Below are 14,114 nucleotides of genomic sequence, written 5' to 3'. Positions count from 1 at the left end.
CCAGACCCCCATATTTCAGGGGGAGAGATAGTTTTTGAAGAGAGACCCTGGGTTTTCTATTTTGCCAGATAAATGATCTAAGAGTGGAATTAAGCAGGTCAATATCTTTGCGCTTGATAAAGAGAGGGATGTTCTGTATCACATATAGGAGTTTGGGTAAGAGCATCATTTTATAGGCGGCTATTCGTCCTGATAAGGATAGTGGGAAATTTTGCCAATTTTTAAGAGATTCTTTAATTTTATTTATTATTGGAGTGAAATTAAGGGAATACCAGGTGTCTAAGTTGTGGGAGATGTTAATTCCCAAATAACGGAAAGAATTGTGGGCTATATGAAAAGGGATTTTTATCAATGAGTCTTTTGTCTGGGTAATCCAGAATAATTCGGATTTTGTGTTATTGACCTGATAACCTGAAAAGGACCCAAATTGTTGTACTATGTTTAAGAGTTTAGGTATATTTACTTTTGTGTTAGACATGTAAATAAGGACATCGTCCGCATATAAAGCAATCTTAGATTCCTTCCTGCCTACCCTTATCCCTTCAATTTGATGTCTTATATGAATGGCGAAGGGCTCTATGGCAAGATCAAAGAGGAGGGGGGAGAGAGGGCACCCCTGTCTAGTACCGCGTTGTAATTCTATGTCCTGTGACATATTTCCATTGACCATTATCTTTGTAGTAGCATTTTGATACAGGTTACTAACGAACTTACTAAAATTTTCTTTCAGTCCAAAATTATTTAAAGTATAAATGAGATGATCATGGTGGACTGAGTCAAAGGCTTTTTGGGCATCTATTGAAATTATTGCCTTATCAGGGGTGTCCTCTCCTCCCCCCTCCCCCCGCGGTCCCTGCTCTCTAAAGTAATCAATAAGAAGAAAGAGTTCGCGAATTTTTGAGGCAGAGTTTCTATTCTGCATAAACCCAGCTTGATCTATGTGAATTATTGAGGGCAGTATAGTTTGGAGTCTGTGTGCTAATATTGAAGTTAAAATTTTATAGTCGGTATTGAGTAATGCGATAGGTCTATATGATTCCTCTTTTGTTGGGTCCTTCCCTGGTTTTAATATTAGGGTAGTGTAAGAAGCAGCAAAAGCACGCGTTGGGTTCTCTCCCTCTATATATATATATAAAAAATTGAATAACATGGTTAAATATGGTGTAATGGTAATGTTTAAAGCTTGGTAAAATTCATTTGGTAATGCGTCTGGGCCTGGGGCTTTATTATGAGGTAATTTTAGAATTGCTTTGGATACTTCTGTTTCAGTGATTGGGGCATATAGGTCCTGAAGTCTTTCAGGATGTAAAGTGGGGAAGATAATTTCATTCCAGAATTTATCACGTGCCTGTGTATTGGACTTCCTTAAGGAATATAATTCAGAGTAATATTTAGCAAAAAGTTGTAGAAGCTCTTCAGTCGTACTGACTGTCTGAGCTCCTGTCTTTATATAATCTATCGATTGAGGTCCCTTTTCAGTTTTAAGAAGTTTTGCTAATATTTTTCCCGTTTTGTTCCCAAATCGATGTAATTTTGACTGTATCTTAGCATCATTCTGCGTTGTTTTGTAGAGCAGGAAGGAATCTCTATTTTGTAAGGCCGAGATATATTTAGCCCAGCTCTGTGGAGAATTTAGAATTAGGTGGAGGTTGTATGCATTAGAAACTGCTCGTGCCAGGTCCCCCTCTCTTTGCTTTAGTTTTTTAGTTCTATTTACATTATATGCTATAATCTCGCCTCTTAGTACTGCCTTAGCCGTCTCCCAAAATAATAGGGGTCGTGAGATGTATTCATAATTCAGGGAAGCGTAGTCTTTAAATTTAGCTTCTAGCCAATTTTTAAATTTAAGATCTGTGGCGAGAAATGTTGGAAAAAAGAATCGTCTAGTTGTTTGCCTACGATTTTGTGGTTGAAGATCTAAACAAATTGGAGCATGATCAGAGATAGCTATGGGAAGTATTTGAGCCTGCACCTGTAATTTGCATAATCTCTCATCCAATAGGAGGAGGTCTATCCTTGAGAGAGATTTATGTGCTTTTGAGAGGCACGTGTATTCGCAAGAGTTGGGATTTTGAAGTCTCCAAATATCCCGGACTTTTAAATTTAATATTAATCTAGAGAAAAGTTTTGATTCTAGTTTATCTCTTTTAGTTTTTTTCAACGCACGATCCTGCCTTAACCTGTCCAGGGGACATTTGGGGGTCATGTTGAAATCTCCGCCCATTATCAGGTATCCCTCAGCACACGTCATGAGCCTAGCTTGTAGTACTTCCCAGAAGGGTAAATTAAAAACATTTGGGGCATAAATGTTACAGAGTGTATATAATGTGTTATCAATTTTAATTTTTAAAATTATGAATCTCCCTTCAGAATCATTTTCTGTTTGCATTACCTGATACTTAATATTTTTACTTACTAGAATGGCGACCCCCCCCTTCCTCCTAATACTTGGAGAAAAAAAAACCTCTTGAACCCATGTAGATTTAAGCTTGAGAACCTCTTCCGTTTTCAAGTGTGTTTCTTGCAAGAATGCGATGGATGTATTAATTCTTTTCAAGTAGGTTAATATAGTTTTCCTTTTAATGGGGGAGGTAAGGCCACCTATGTTCCATGAAGTTATTTTAACTACTAGGCATGTTCATTGTTTATTAAAAGGAGGAGAAGAAAAAGAAGAGGAAGAAGAGAGAGGGAAGAAAAAAAAAAAAAAAAAGGTGATTAGAGGGAGGAAGGAGTCATGTTTGAGGGAACTAGAACCTTCTAGTCTCTCATTACCCTTCTTGGAAGGATCCATACTTATGGTTAAACAATAATCAACATCACTGTGGCGTTACTTTACATGATGATCTATAGCAAATTTTTCAGCATAGAATTTTCCAGCTTCAGCTGGAGTATCAAAAACAATTGTTTGGTTTTCTACACATACCTTAAGTTTAGCAGGGTACAAGATGTTAGCCCTTATTCCCTTTTGAATGAACTTAGTACACAGTGGGGTAATTTCCCGTCTTTTATTAGCTGTCTCAATTGAGTAATCCTGAAAAAATAGGATTTTAACTTCCTCTAGGAATACGGGCTGACATTTGTGGTAAGATTGTAAAAATGTGAGTTTATCTTGGTAGTTTAGGAATCTAACAATGATTGGCCTAGGTCTGGTATTCTTAGAAGGATGGCCAAGGCCAATTCTATGTACTCTTTCAATAAATGTTTTAGGAAAGTTCTCTGGGATCTTTAAAAGCTGTGGGATTGTTACCGTTAGTAATTTAAATAGGTCTTCATGTTGATTCTCAGGGACACCTATTATTCTGAGATTGTTCCTGCGTGACCGATTCTCTAGATCTTCAATTTTATTTTGTAATTTTAAGAGGGTGTTACTTGAGGTTTCAGTTTTGCCATTATATTCAATCATATTATCTTCTAGGTCAGATATCCTTTGTTCTGCCTCTGTAAGCCTGTTTGCGAAATGTCTAACTTCTGATGTTAAATGTGTTATGTCTGATTTAATCTCATTTCTTAACATTTCGAATTTAGGTGAGAGAGCTTCTGATATTCTGAGGACTAAGGACTGGATGTCCATAGATTCAGGTAGTGATTGAATGTTACTTATATGTGATAGCGATTCAGCGGGTGGATCTGCAGTAGCCTTGTTCCGCTTGTCTCTTGGTTTGGCCGCCATTGGGGGAGGTGTGTTTTTAGAGTGTGGATGTATAAATTTATCCATGTGATTGTGAATCTAAAAAAGTGTGAAATTATGACTGTGAGTGAAGAAGAAAAGGGAGAAAAGAAAAAAAAATCTCCTATTACGTGGGGAAAAAAAAGAAGAAAAGAAAAGGAAGAAAAAAAAATGGGGGGGGAAGGTGTGGTGTGTAGGATTGTGTGAGGATGTGAATTATCTACAAACAGGTGATAGTGGGTTTAGTGTATGGGCGGAATGTAAAGTATGAAGAGAGATTCAGTATCTGTAATTTACCGCTGTTATATATTCTTAATCTTTTTCCCTCTTTGTTTCTTTTCTTCCTTCTTTTTTGCAACCTGTACCTCTTTAGCTTAGTTAAGTCTAAATGAGCCTTTTAAACTAAATAAATAACCATTAGCCACTGTCTGTAATAGAAATTAATGTGCTCAGAATGTATCACCTTCCATAAATATTTGTGTAGACAGACATTTGATTTCAACAATCTTAGATTATTTGTAGCAATAATAGTTTCAGAAGGGGAACTGAAGGTATTTTTTATTTACTATTTTTTTTTCTTTTCTTTCCCCTTTTTAAACTATCTCTGTAACCTGAGAGCTAAGAGATACAATCCTAGGGGTTATAACTTCAATTAGTATCAGGATTTACTCTAACATATGAAAAAAAGGGAATCAGTGGTGCTAGTATTCACTCAATTGATACTTTTGGTAGTATTTCTGAAACCACCTTGTTTGGAGAGATTTTTTCTCTGACCTTACATAAGTGCAAGATGCAAACCTAAAATTTGTTATTCTATGAGTATCTTAACTTGCACTAATTTGAGTGTTTAAAGCTAACAGTTTATATATCTAAGTGTATCTTGCCTTTATATTTGACCCTAGTTATACTAAGGGCCTTTTGTATTCACTGTGCTATATAACATAAGACAAAGGTTTATATTCCATTAATAACACAGAGTGTAAAAAGAGTATGTGTAAGCTAATTATAAATATATTTCTTTCGTATTTTATACATTCCTTCTATATTTACCAGGCTTGTAATTATTTTCAGGGATATTTTTAAACTTATGAAAATATAACCATTATAGAAGATAATGAAAAAAAGAAAGAACATCCATTTTTATGTAAGGATATTTTGCACAATAAGTATTTGTCCATATATTGGTAAGTCAGAATGTCCAGTGAATTTATACAGCAGTAAGAGAGAAAAGAAAAAAAAAAAAAAAAAAAAAAATAGCAGCAGGTTAATTAGCTACTTTACCGACTCCATCTCTGGGCATTGAGTTGGTGGTGGTAGAATCAAGATCTTCCTCATGAGCTGTCCCCCCTGCGCAGCACCGGTGGAGGGGGGAACGTCCTTTAGACAATGAGACACCAGTTATGATCTCGCTGGTATGGTATCTAAAGCTCACTGTGAGGTGTATTGTGGGGAGCGTCCATCTAGCACAGCACGGCCAGGCATGTAGAAGAAATCCTTACCCCTCTCGCAGCATCGGTGGGAGGGGTCACCAGAAAGGACGGAAAGTACTGCCTTGAACCAAGGATCAATAGGCTCTCTGCTTCTCAGTAAAGACAGGTTAAGGGAGCCGAGGTATAGTTGAAGCCCGCCAAGGGACGCACCGCCCGGTCTCACCTGCAGACGGTGAAGAAGGAGGGACCAGGAAACAGTAGAGTCGCTTCGGAGACACCATCAAGTAGGAGCGTCCGGTCCCGGACAACCTCAGCGGACTCCGTCCGCCTCGATCCAAGTCATCTGCAACCACTTGTGAGAATTCTCAAAGAGCAGGTCAGTCTGTGTAGAAAGACTTAGGCTGGTAGCCAGGAGCAGAATGTCTCTCACCAGGGATGATAACGAGCCAGTGTTGAAGGTGCTTATTAGTACTTTGAAATGTATGCAGGCACTTTGAACCTTTCCAGTAATTTGTTTGCCAAGTTACTTAAGTACTTTAAAAGAAGTGCTTAGTGCCGCAGGGAAGCTTCCATTTGCTGCAACGTGCAGCTATAGTGCAATGTCTTGGCACTAGCAGGGTTCCAGTAGCGGTGTGTTTTCACGCTAGACAAGCCGCCCAAGGTTAATGGTTTTAGGCGAGAGATACTCGCCAAGAGCTTGTAGGGTGGATAAATCAGCACAGGTGCAGCGTGCGTCCTCACACCTGGGCTCCTCCCCCGGAACTCAGATCATAGCAGGGCATGCAATTTTAAACAACTTTCCAATTTACTTTTATTATCAAAATTTGCTTTGTTCCCTTGGTGGTATTTTTGAAAAGCCATTGAAAACCGCGTCTTAGCTCAGAGCATTTTGAAAGTTTTTCACAGACAGTACTAGTTCAGGTGTGTCATATAGATAACATTGTGCTCACTCTCATGGAGTTATTTAGGAGTCTGCACTGATTGGCTAAAATGCAAGTCTGTCAAAAGCACTGAAAAGAGGGGGCAGTCTGCAGAGGCTTAGATAAAAGGTAATTAGAGGTAAAATATATATTAATATAACAGTGTTGGTTATGCAAAATTGGGGAATGGGTAATAAAGGGATTATCTATCTTTTTAAACAATAACAATTCTGGAATAGACTGTCCCTTTTAAGTGCATTGTTTTTCAGTTGCTATCAGTTAAAGGGACAGTCAACACCAGAATTTTTGTTGTTTAAAAAGATAGATAATCCCTTAATTACCAATTCCCCAGTTTTGCATAACCAACACAGTTATAATTATACACATTTTACCTCTGTAATTACCTTGTATCTAAGCCTCAGCAGACTGCCCCCTTATTTCAGTTTTTTTGACAGACATGCAGTTTAGCCAATCAGAGCTGTCTCCATGGTACATTCACGTGTATGAGCTAAATTTTATCTATATGAAATGCATGAACTAATGCCCTCTAGTGGGGAAACACTATCAAAATGCATTTAGATTAGAGGCGGCCTTCAAGGTCTAATAAATTAGCATATGAACCTCCTAGGTTTAGCTTTCAACTAAGAATACCAAGAAAACAAAGCAAAAATTTTGATAAAAGTAAATTGGAAAGTTTGCTTAAAATGACATGCCCTATCTGAATCATGAGGTTTTTTTGGACTTGACTGCCCCTTTAAAGTCAGTTAGGGTAAGATATGTAGCAGGGTTATTCTTAAGAAGTCTAAAGGCTGCATTTAAAGGGAAATTAAAGTAAAAATAAACTTTTATGAATCGGATTGCGCATGCAATTTTAAACAACTTTACAGTTGACTTCTATTGTAAAATGTTGCTTTATGTTCTTATATCCTTTGTTGAAGGAGCAGCAATTCGCTGCTGGGAGATAGCTGAACAAATCAGGTGAGCCAATGACAAGGCCATCAATCGACGGCTATCTACTAGCAACGCATTGCTGTTCCTAAGCTTACCTAGGTATGCTCTTTGACAAAGGATATCAAGAGAACAAATAGAAGTAAATTAGAAAGCTATTTAAAATTGCATGTTCTATCTGAATGGTGAAAGTTTAATTTTTACTTTATTATTTAAGTTCTGGGTATAAGAAAATGAAGCAATGTAAATCATAAAAGTATATTAAGTGTTTTTATTACACATAGCTAAACATTTTATATAAAAATCTCAAGGTGTTTACTATCTCTTTGCAGCTAGAATATTGCTATACTAGACAGCATGTGTTATTCACCGAGGATTATCTGAGATCTGCTATGACGCTTATAACAATAAATGCCTGGTACAGATGTGTTTATTTATTTGCTTGTTTATTCATATAACACTGAGCAGCGAGAGAACTGCGAGACTCCCCAGTTGTAAGATAGTGACTGCTCAGCTAGACGTGATAGTTAGTGAGGCTCATTAATTATATAGCGGTGGCTTGCTTTAAATACTGATTGCGATGGCGTGCTTTCTATAGCGATGGCTTGCTTTAGCAGGCTACCCATCTGCCCCTCTGTTCAATTTTCACTTATATGGCTTTCAACAACAGTAAAGCAGTTTTTAAATAAACAATATTAAAGCCACACATTACTGTAAATTGCATATTTCGTATTCTAGCTTTTGTTCTGGGTATGTTTTACACCATTTAACTTTTGTGTCTTTTTTTTTTTTCTCTTTTTCAGATATGAATGTTTCAAGAATAGAAAATCATATAACTATGTTCTGCTTATTTTATTATTTCTTTTTAGTTTAATAGTAACTACAGTAAGTTCCATTTGTTTCTTGTATTGTGTGTGTGTGTGTGTGTTTTATTTATTTATTTATATATATATATATATATATATATATATATATATATATATATATATATATATGTATGTATATATTGCCATTGTTATATTTGACAACTAAACATATTTAAAACCATCTAGTAGTACCCTGTCTGTCATTTTACAGACCAAAACCTGCTTTTCATGGTTTTATCTAATATTTTCAACTCTTCAATAATACCATTGATTGGGTAACAAACCAAATATTTTAAAAATGTATGAGGATTTCCACCATTATTCTAGTACCATGTAAAGCATACTTATGTAAATGCATGTTAGACAGGGTTATTGTATGCCTTTTTTTTTTAATGTTGACATTTTACTAGTACATGCTAAACATATTTTTTATTAGTACTAAGTTTAGTAAATTTAGCCTTTATGTAATTTACAAAAACATGCAGTCGTTTCAGAACAGTTCTGCTGGGCTGGTCAAAAAGCAGAAAAAACAGGCAGCATATTAAGTAAATGAGCCAGTTTGTGGACTGTGGAATATTTCTGGTGTCATTGCTAGTCAATCTTTAACGTTTAGGAATAAATTGTTATGGGCACAACTGCCTGCGAAAATAAGAACTGGGAATATGAAGGATCAATGTTTCTTTTACAAGATATGACGAGTCCACGGATTTCATCCTTACTTATGGGATATCGCCTCCTGGTCAGCAGGAGGAGGCAAAGAGCTCCACAGCAGAGCTGTATATATAGCTCCTCCCTTCCCTCCCACTCCAGTCATTCTCTTTGCCTGTGTTAGTGATAGGAAGAGGTAAAGTGAGGTGTTAGTTTTGGATTCTTCAATCAAGAGTTTATTATTTTTAAAGTGGTGCCTCTGTGTGCTACTTGTGCTGGGGTGTAGCCTAGACCAAATCACTCTCTTCAGTAACTAACAAAAAGAGAAGCATTTGGTGGCTTCAAAGCAATAGGAACTGGTGGGACATAATTCTCACTGCGCCTCCTATACGTTGTTTGCTGCCCTAATTCTGATAGCCTAAGCACTTTTAACTCATGCTGATCTTTGTCCACAGGGCTATGGGAGGGAGAGAGCCTCTGAAAACCTGCTGGACTGCCATACTGTTGCACAGCTTTCCAGGTAAGTGCTAATTTTTTATTCTGGGTGGATCTCAGAACAATGGAGCACTTATTATGTGGTCAGGACTCCAACATGTAAATGGAGGGACAGCACATACTGGGACAGTCACATATATTCCAGCAGTTAACGTTCCTGGACAGTCACATACACTGGGGCTAAGGAATGGAGTCCGCATGAGAACAGGGCTTTCACTGTGCTGGGACACGTCTCCTCTCCTAGTAGGAGCGGTATGGGGCTTATTTTCAACTGACTCAGAAATTAATGTTAGTTTGATAACGTCCAGGGGCTGGTTCCGTTAATGTTAAGTGGTATAACTTTTATTGGGTCACTTCGTTTTATGTTATAACTAAATCGACTGCTTTCACAACCATGCTTGTTGAGTATGTGAACAGAGCCTAATTGCCCCCAATCTGCATTTTACACAAGTTTCCTCCCGGTAGCCTATCTATAATAATGGCGACCGGGAAATTGAGTGTTCACGCCCACGATGGGCGGAGTTGTTAGTTTGCGCCACTTTCGGGTGCTTCCTCTGTTCCCCAGGGCATATGTTAGACAAATGCCGGGAGTTGAAGAGTATTCACGCCCACGATGGGCGGAGTTGCTAAGAGCGCCACTTTCAGGTGTTTTTCTCTGTCCCTAGGTTGGAGCCTATTAACGCCCCTATTAACGCCCACGAGGGGCGGAGCTCTGTGACGAGAGACAGTAAGGTCATGTTTGGATACCTGGGACAAAGTCTCTTAACAGTGTGGTTATCCTTTGCGGGTATAACACGCTGTGAGAGTGCTGTTGGATTTATATGTTGTTGCTTTTCAGTGTATGCTGCACAGAAAATAAGTTAACAGGCATTTCTATATCTGACGTTGTCAGGGTATGGGCCTTAAGATGTTGGCATTGCTTACTTCAATATGATCTCTGAGAGTAAAAAGAGCTGCAGAGTTCTTGTTAATTATTCCAACCATGCATGTTGAATAAAAAGATACTGTTATTTAAAGAGAGAGTTCGTTTTTTCTCTGTTATTTTTATTGCATAAATTCAACTGTTTCTTTATTATTTCCTCCTTGGTATCTACAGGATGGAACAACTGCTCAAAAAGACAGTGTCTTTCAAGATTTAAAGAGACAGTAAGGTCTTTTTATGTGCACATTTTATCAAGGAATTATTCATCCCTTGTGATTGGGATGGCACATAATGAGAGTTTTCATTTTTTGTATGTGCTTTTTAAAAAATAATAAAATAAAAAAATTCTTGTACCTACTCCTTCTAAGGAGTTGGCTATTAGGAACAGGTTGATGATGGTCAAGTTATGCCATTCTTCCCACTATAAGTGTTTCCTGGACATTTATGTCCTTCACTCGGTGCCCAGGACTTTCTTTTACACTCCGTGCGGAGTTATGGTATTTCCACGAGGTGGGAATCTTTCCTAGAGGAAGTTTTCAGTAGTTGCTATTTCCACTGCTTCCTCCATATTATGAAGGAGGGGTATGCTTTGGGATTTTGCAAATTTTTGGAGATGTTCCTGATAACTGACGTTGTCAGAGACTCTGAACGGACGGTCCCTAATGGTAGAGGGGGCTATTTCTACCCTGGCCGAGCGAACTTCTATTCCTATTGAGGATAGTTGTGCTTTTAAAGACCCTGTGAATAAGAAGTTAGAAGGTCTTATTAAGAAGGTTTACATTCTCCAGGGATTTCCTTTACGATCAGCGGCCTGCATTGTTACTGTGACTAGTGCGGCTGCCTTCTGGTTTGCTGTTCTAGAGGAGTCTCTTAAGACTAAGACCCCATTGGAAATGCCGGACAGATGGCTCAGCATGCTAAGGCACTGTGGCTGAGCTCTGTAGCAACCCAAGGGTTGCAGTTTCGATCCCCGGCAAGGTCCACTCAGCCTTTCTTCCTTCTGATGATAAAATGAGTAGCGCCTTGAGACCCTTACGGGTGCTTAGCCGTGCTTTACAGGTACCCAATACATACATTTCCTCCACTTTGTTAGAGGTACAGGATCTGATTAAAGTTTCTTAAGCTATCTAAAGCTTTTAGCTATTCCTTACAAGGAGGAAGACCCTGTTCGGGTCTGACTTGGGAGAGAATATTTCTGAACATAAGGGTTCCTCCCTCAGGATAAGAAACCAGTTTTGGAACAAGGGTAAACAACCCAAGAAGCCTGCTGCTGCTTCCAAGACAGCATGAAGGGGCGGCCCCTGATCCGGGACAGGATCTAGTAGGGGACAGACTTCTCTCTTTGTCCAAGCTTGGATACGAGACGTTCAGGATCCCTGGACACTAGAAATCGTGTCTCAGGGTTTTCAGTTGGAGTTCAAAAATTCCTTCCCAAGGGGAAGTTTTCTTCTTTCACGAGTGTCTGTAGACCAGATATAAGGAGAGGCGTTCTTACGTTGTGTAAAAGACCTCTCCACTATGGGAGTAATTTGTCCCGTCCCAATACAGGAACAGGGGCAGGGGTTTTACTCAAATCTTTTTGTGGTTCCCAAGAAAAGAAGGAACGTTCAGACCCATTTTAGACCTCAAGAGTCTAAACAACTTTCTCAGAGTTCCATCCTTCAGGATGGAGACTATTCGAACAATTCTTCCATTGATCCAGGAGGGTCAATATATGACTTCCGTGGACTTATAGGATGCATATCTTCATATTCCTATCCACAGAGATCATCTCAAGTTCCTGAGGTTTGCCTTTATGGACAAACATTTTTCAGTTTGTGGCACTTCCTTTCGGGCTAGCCACGGCACCCAGGATCTTTACGAAGGTTCTAGGGTTTCTGCTGGCGGTTCTCAGGCCGCGGGGCAATGCAGTGGCGCCTTATCTAGACGATATTCTGATCCAGGCGGCGTCATATCAGTTGACAGTTTCATACCGACATGGTTCTATCCTTTCTAAGGACTCATGGGTGGAAGGTGAATCTAGAAAGGAGTTCACTAACTCCACAGAAAAGGGGTCCCTTTCCTGGGAACTCTAATAGACTCTATGTCCATGAAGATCTTCTTGACGGAAGTCAGGAAGTTAAAGATTCTGAATACATGCTGATCCCTTCTGTCCAATCCTCGGCCATCAGTGTCTCAGTGCATGGAGGTAATTGGATTGATGGTGGCGGCAATGGACATCATTCCTTTTGTTTTTCCTCTCAGGCCTCTACAGCTGAGCATGCTCAGTCAGTGGACTGGATATTATGCAAATTTGTCTCCTCAGATAGATCTGGATCAGGAGACATGAGACTCTCTTCGTTGGTGGTTGTCGCAGGATCATCTGTCCCAAGGGACGTGCTTCCGCAGACCCTCATGGGTAATAGTGACAACGGACGCCAGTCTACTAGGATGGGGAGCAGTCTGGAATTCCCTGAAGGCTCAGGGTGTGTGGACTTGGTCGGAGTCTCTACTTCAAATAAATATTCTGGAGCTGAGGGCAATATCAATGCACTTCAAGCTTGGCCTCAGTTGTCTGTGGCCAAATTCATCCGATTTCTGTCGGGCAACATCACGACTGTGGCTTATATCAATAATCAGGGAGGAACAAGGAGTTCCTTAGCGATGACGGAAGTATCCAAAATAATTTGTTGGGCGGAGGCTCACATCTTGTTATCTGTCAGCAATCTACATCCCAGGAGTGGAAAATTGGGAAGCGGATTTTTTGGGCAGACAGACGTTTTCATCCGGGGGAATGGGAACCCCATCCGGAGGTCTTTGCCTCCCTGATTCTCAGATGGGGCAGACCGGAGTTGGATCTTATGGCATCTCGTCAGAATGCCAAGCTCCCGAGATACGGATCCAGGTCCAGGGATCCTCAGGCCAAACTGATAGATGCCTGGGCAGTGCCTTGGTCGTTCAACCTAGCTTATGTGTTTCCACCGTTTGCTCTCCTTCCCCGGGTGATTGCTTGGATCAAACGGGAGAGGGCTTCAGTGATTCTTGAGGCAGGGCCTTCTCATTCAGGGACCCTTCCATCATCCGAATCTAATTTATCTGCAGCTGACGGCTTGGAGATTGATCGCTTGTTTTTATCCAAGCGAGGGTTCTCTGATTTGGTCATCGATACTTTGATTCAGGCATGTAAGCCTGTTACTAGAAAGATTTACCATAAGATATGGCGTACATATCTTTATTGGTGCGAATCCAAGGGTTACTTGTGGAGTAAGATTAGGATTCCTAGGAGTTTGTCCTTTCTCCAAGAAGGATTGGAGAAGGGGTTATCAGCAAGTTCCTTAAAGGGACAGATTTCTGATTTATCTATTTTGTTACACAAACGTCTGGCAGATATTCCGGATGTTCAGTCCCTTTTGTCAGGCTCTGACTAGGATCAGGCCTGTTTTTAGACCTATTGCTCCTCCTTGGAGTTTGAATTAGTGCTTAAAGTTCTTCAAGGGGTTCCATTTGAACCTATGCATTCCATAGATATTAAGTTATCATGGAAAGTTTTATTTTTGGTTGTTATTTCTTCTGCTCGCAGAGTCACAGTGTGATTCTCCTTATCTTATTTTCCATTCTGATAAGGTGGTGTTACGTACCAAACCTGCGTTTCTTCCTAAGGTTGTTTCTAACAAGATTATTAATCAGGAAATTGTTGTTCCTTCCTTATGTCCTAACCCTTCTTCTAAGAAGGAGCATCTGTTACATAATTTGGACGTAGTCCGGGCCTTAAAGTTCTACTTGCAGGCAACTAAGGATTTTCGTCAAACATCTTCATTATTTGTTGTTTTTGCTGGGAAACGTAGGGGTCAGAAAGCTACGACTACCTCTCTTTCTTTTTGGCTGAGGAGTATCAGCCGTGTGGCATATGAGACTGCTGGGCAGCAGCCTCCAGAACGAATTACGGCTCATTCTACTATGGCTGTGGCTTCCTCATGGGCATTTAAAAATGATGCTTCTGTTGAACAGATTTGCAAGGCTGCAACTTGGTTGTCTCTTCATACTTATTCCAAATTTTACAAATTTGATACTTTTGCCTCGTCTGAGGCTGTTTTTGGGAGAAAGGTTCTTCAAGCAGTGGTGCCTTCTATTTAGGTTCCTGTCTTGTCCCTCCCTTTCATCCGTGTCCTATAGCTTTGGTATTGTATCCCATAAGTAAGGATGAAATCCGTGGACTTGTCATATCTTGTAAAAGAAAAG

General features: G+C 39.6%; 1 protein-coding gene across 1 annotated transcript in view; it reads left to right on the top strand.

Annotated features, from left to right (window-relative positions):
- ACER3 (alkaline ceramidase 3) overlaps positions 1 to 14,114 on the top strand; it is a 166,541-nt gene that overhangs the window by 124,663 nt on the left and 27,764 nt on the right. Inside the window, exon 5 of the mRNA XM_053708691.1 lies at positions 7,769 to 7,850. Within this exon, the coding sequence (XP_053564666.1) occupies positions 7,769 to 7,850 (82 nt within the window). The remainder of the gene's footprint in view (positions 1 to 7,768; positions 7,851 to 14,114) is intronic.

The sequence above is a fragment of the Bombina bombina genome, chromosome 3 (genome assembly GCF_027579735.1).
Source record: "Bombina bombina isolate aBomBom1 chromosome 3, aBomBom1.pri, whole genome shotgun sequence".
Classification (NCBI taxonomy): domain Eukaryota; kingdom Metazoa; phylum Chordata; class Amphibia; order Anura; family Bombinatoridae; genus Bombina; species Bombina bombina.
This window is presented reverse-complemented; position numbering and strand designations above follow the sequence as displayed.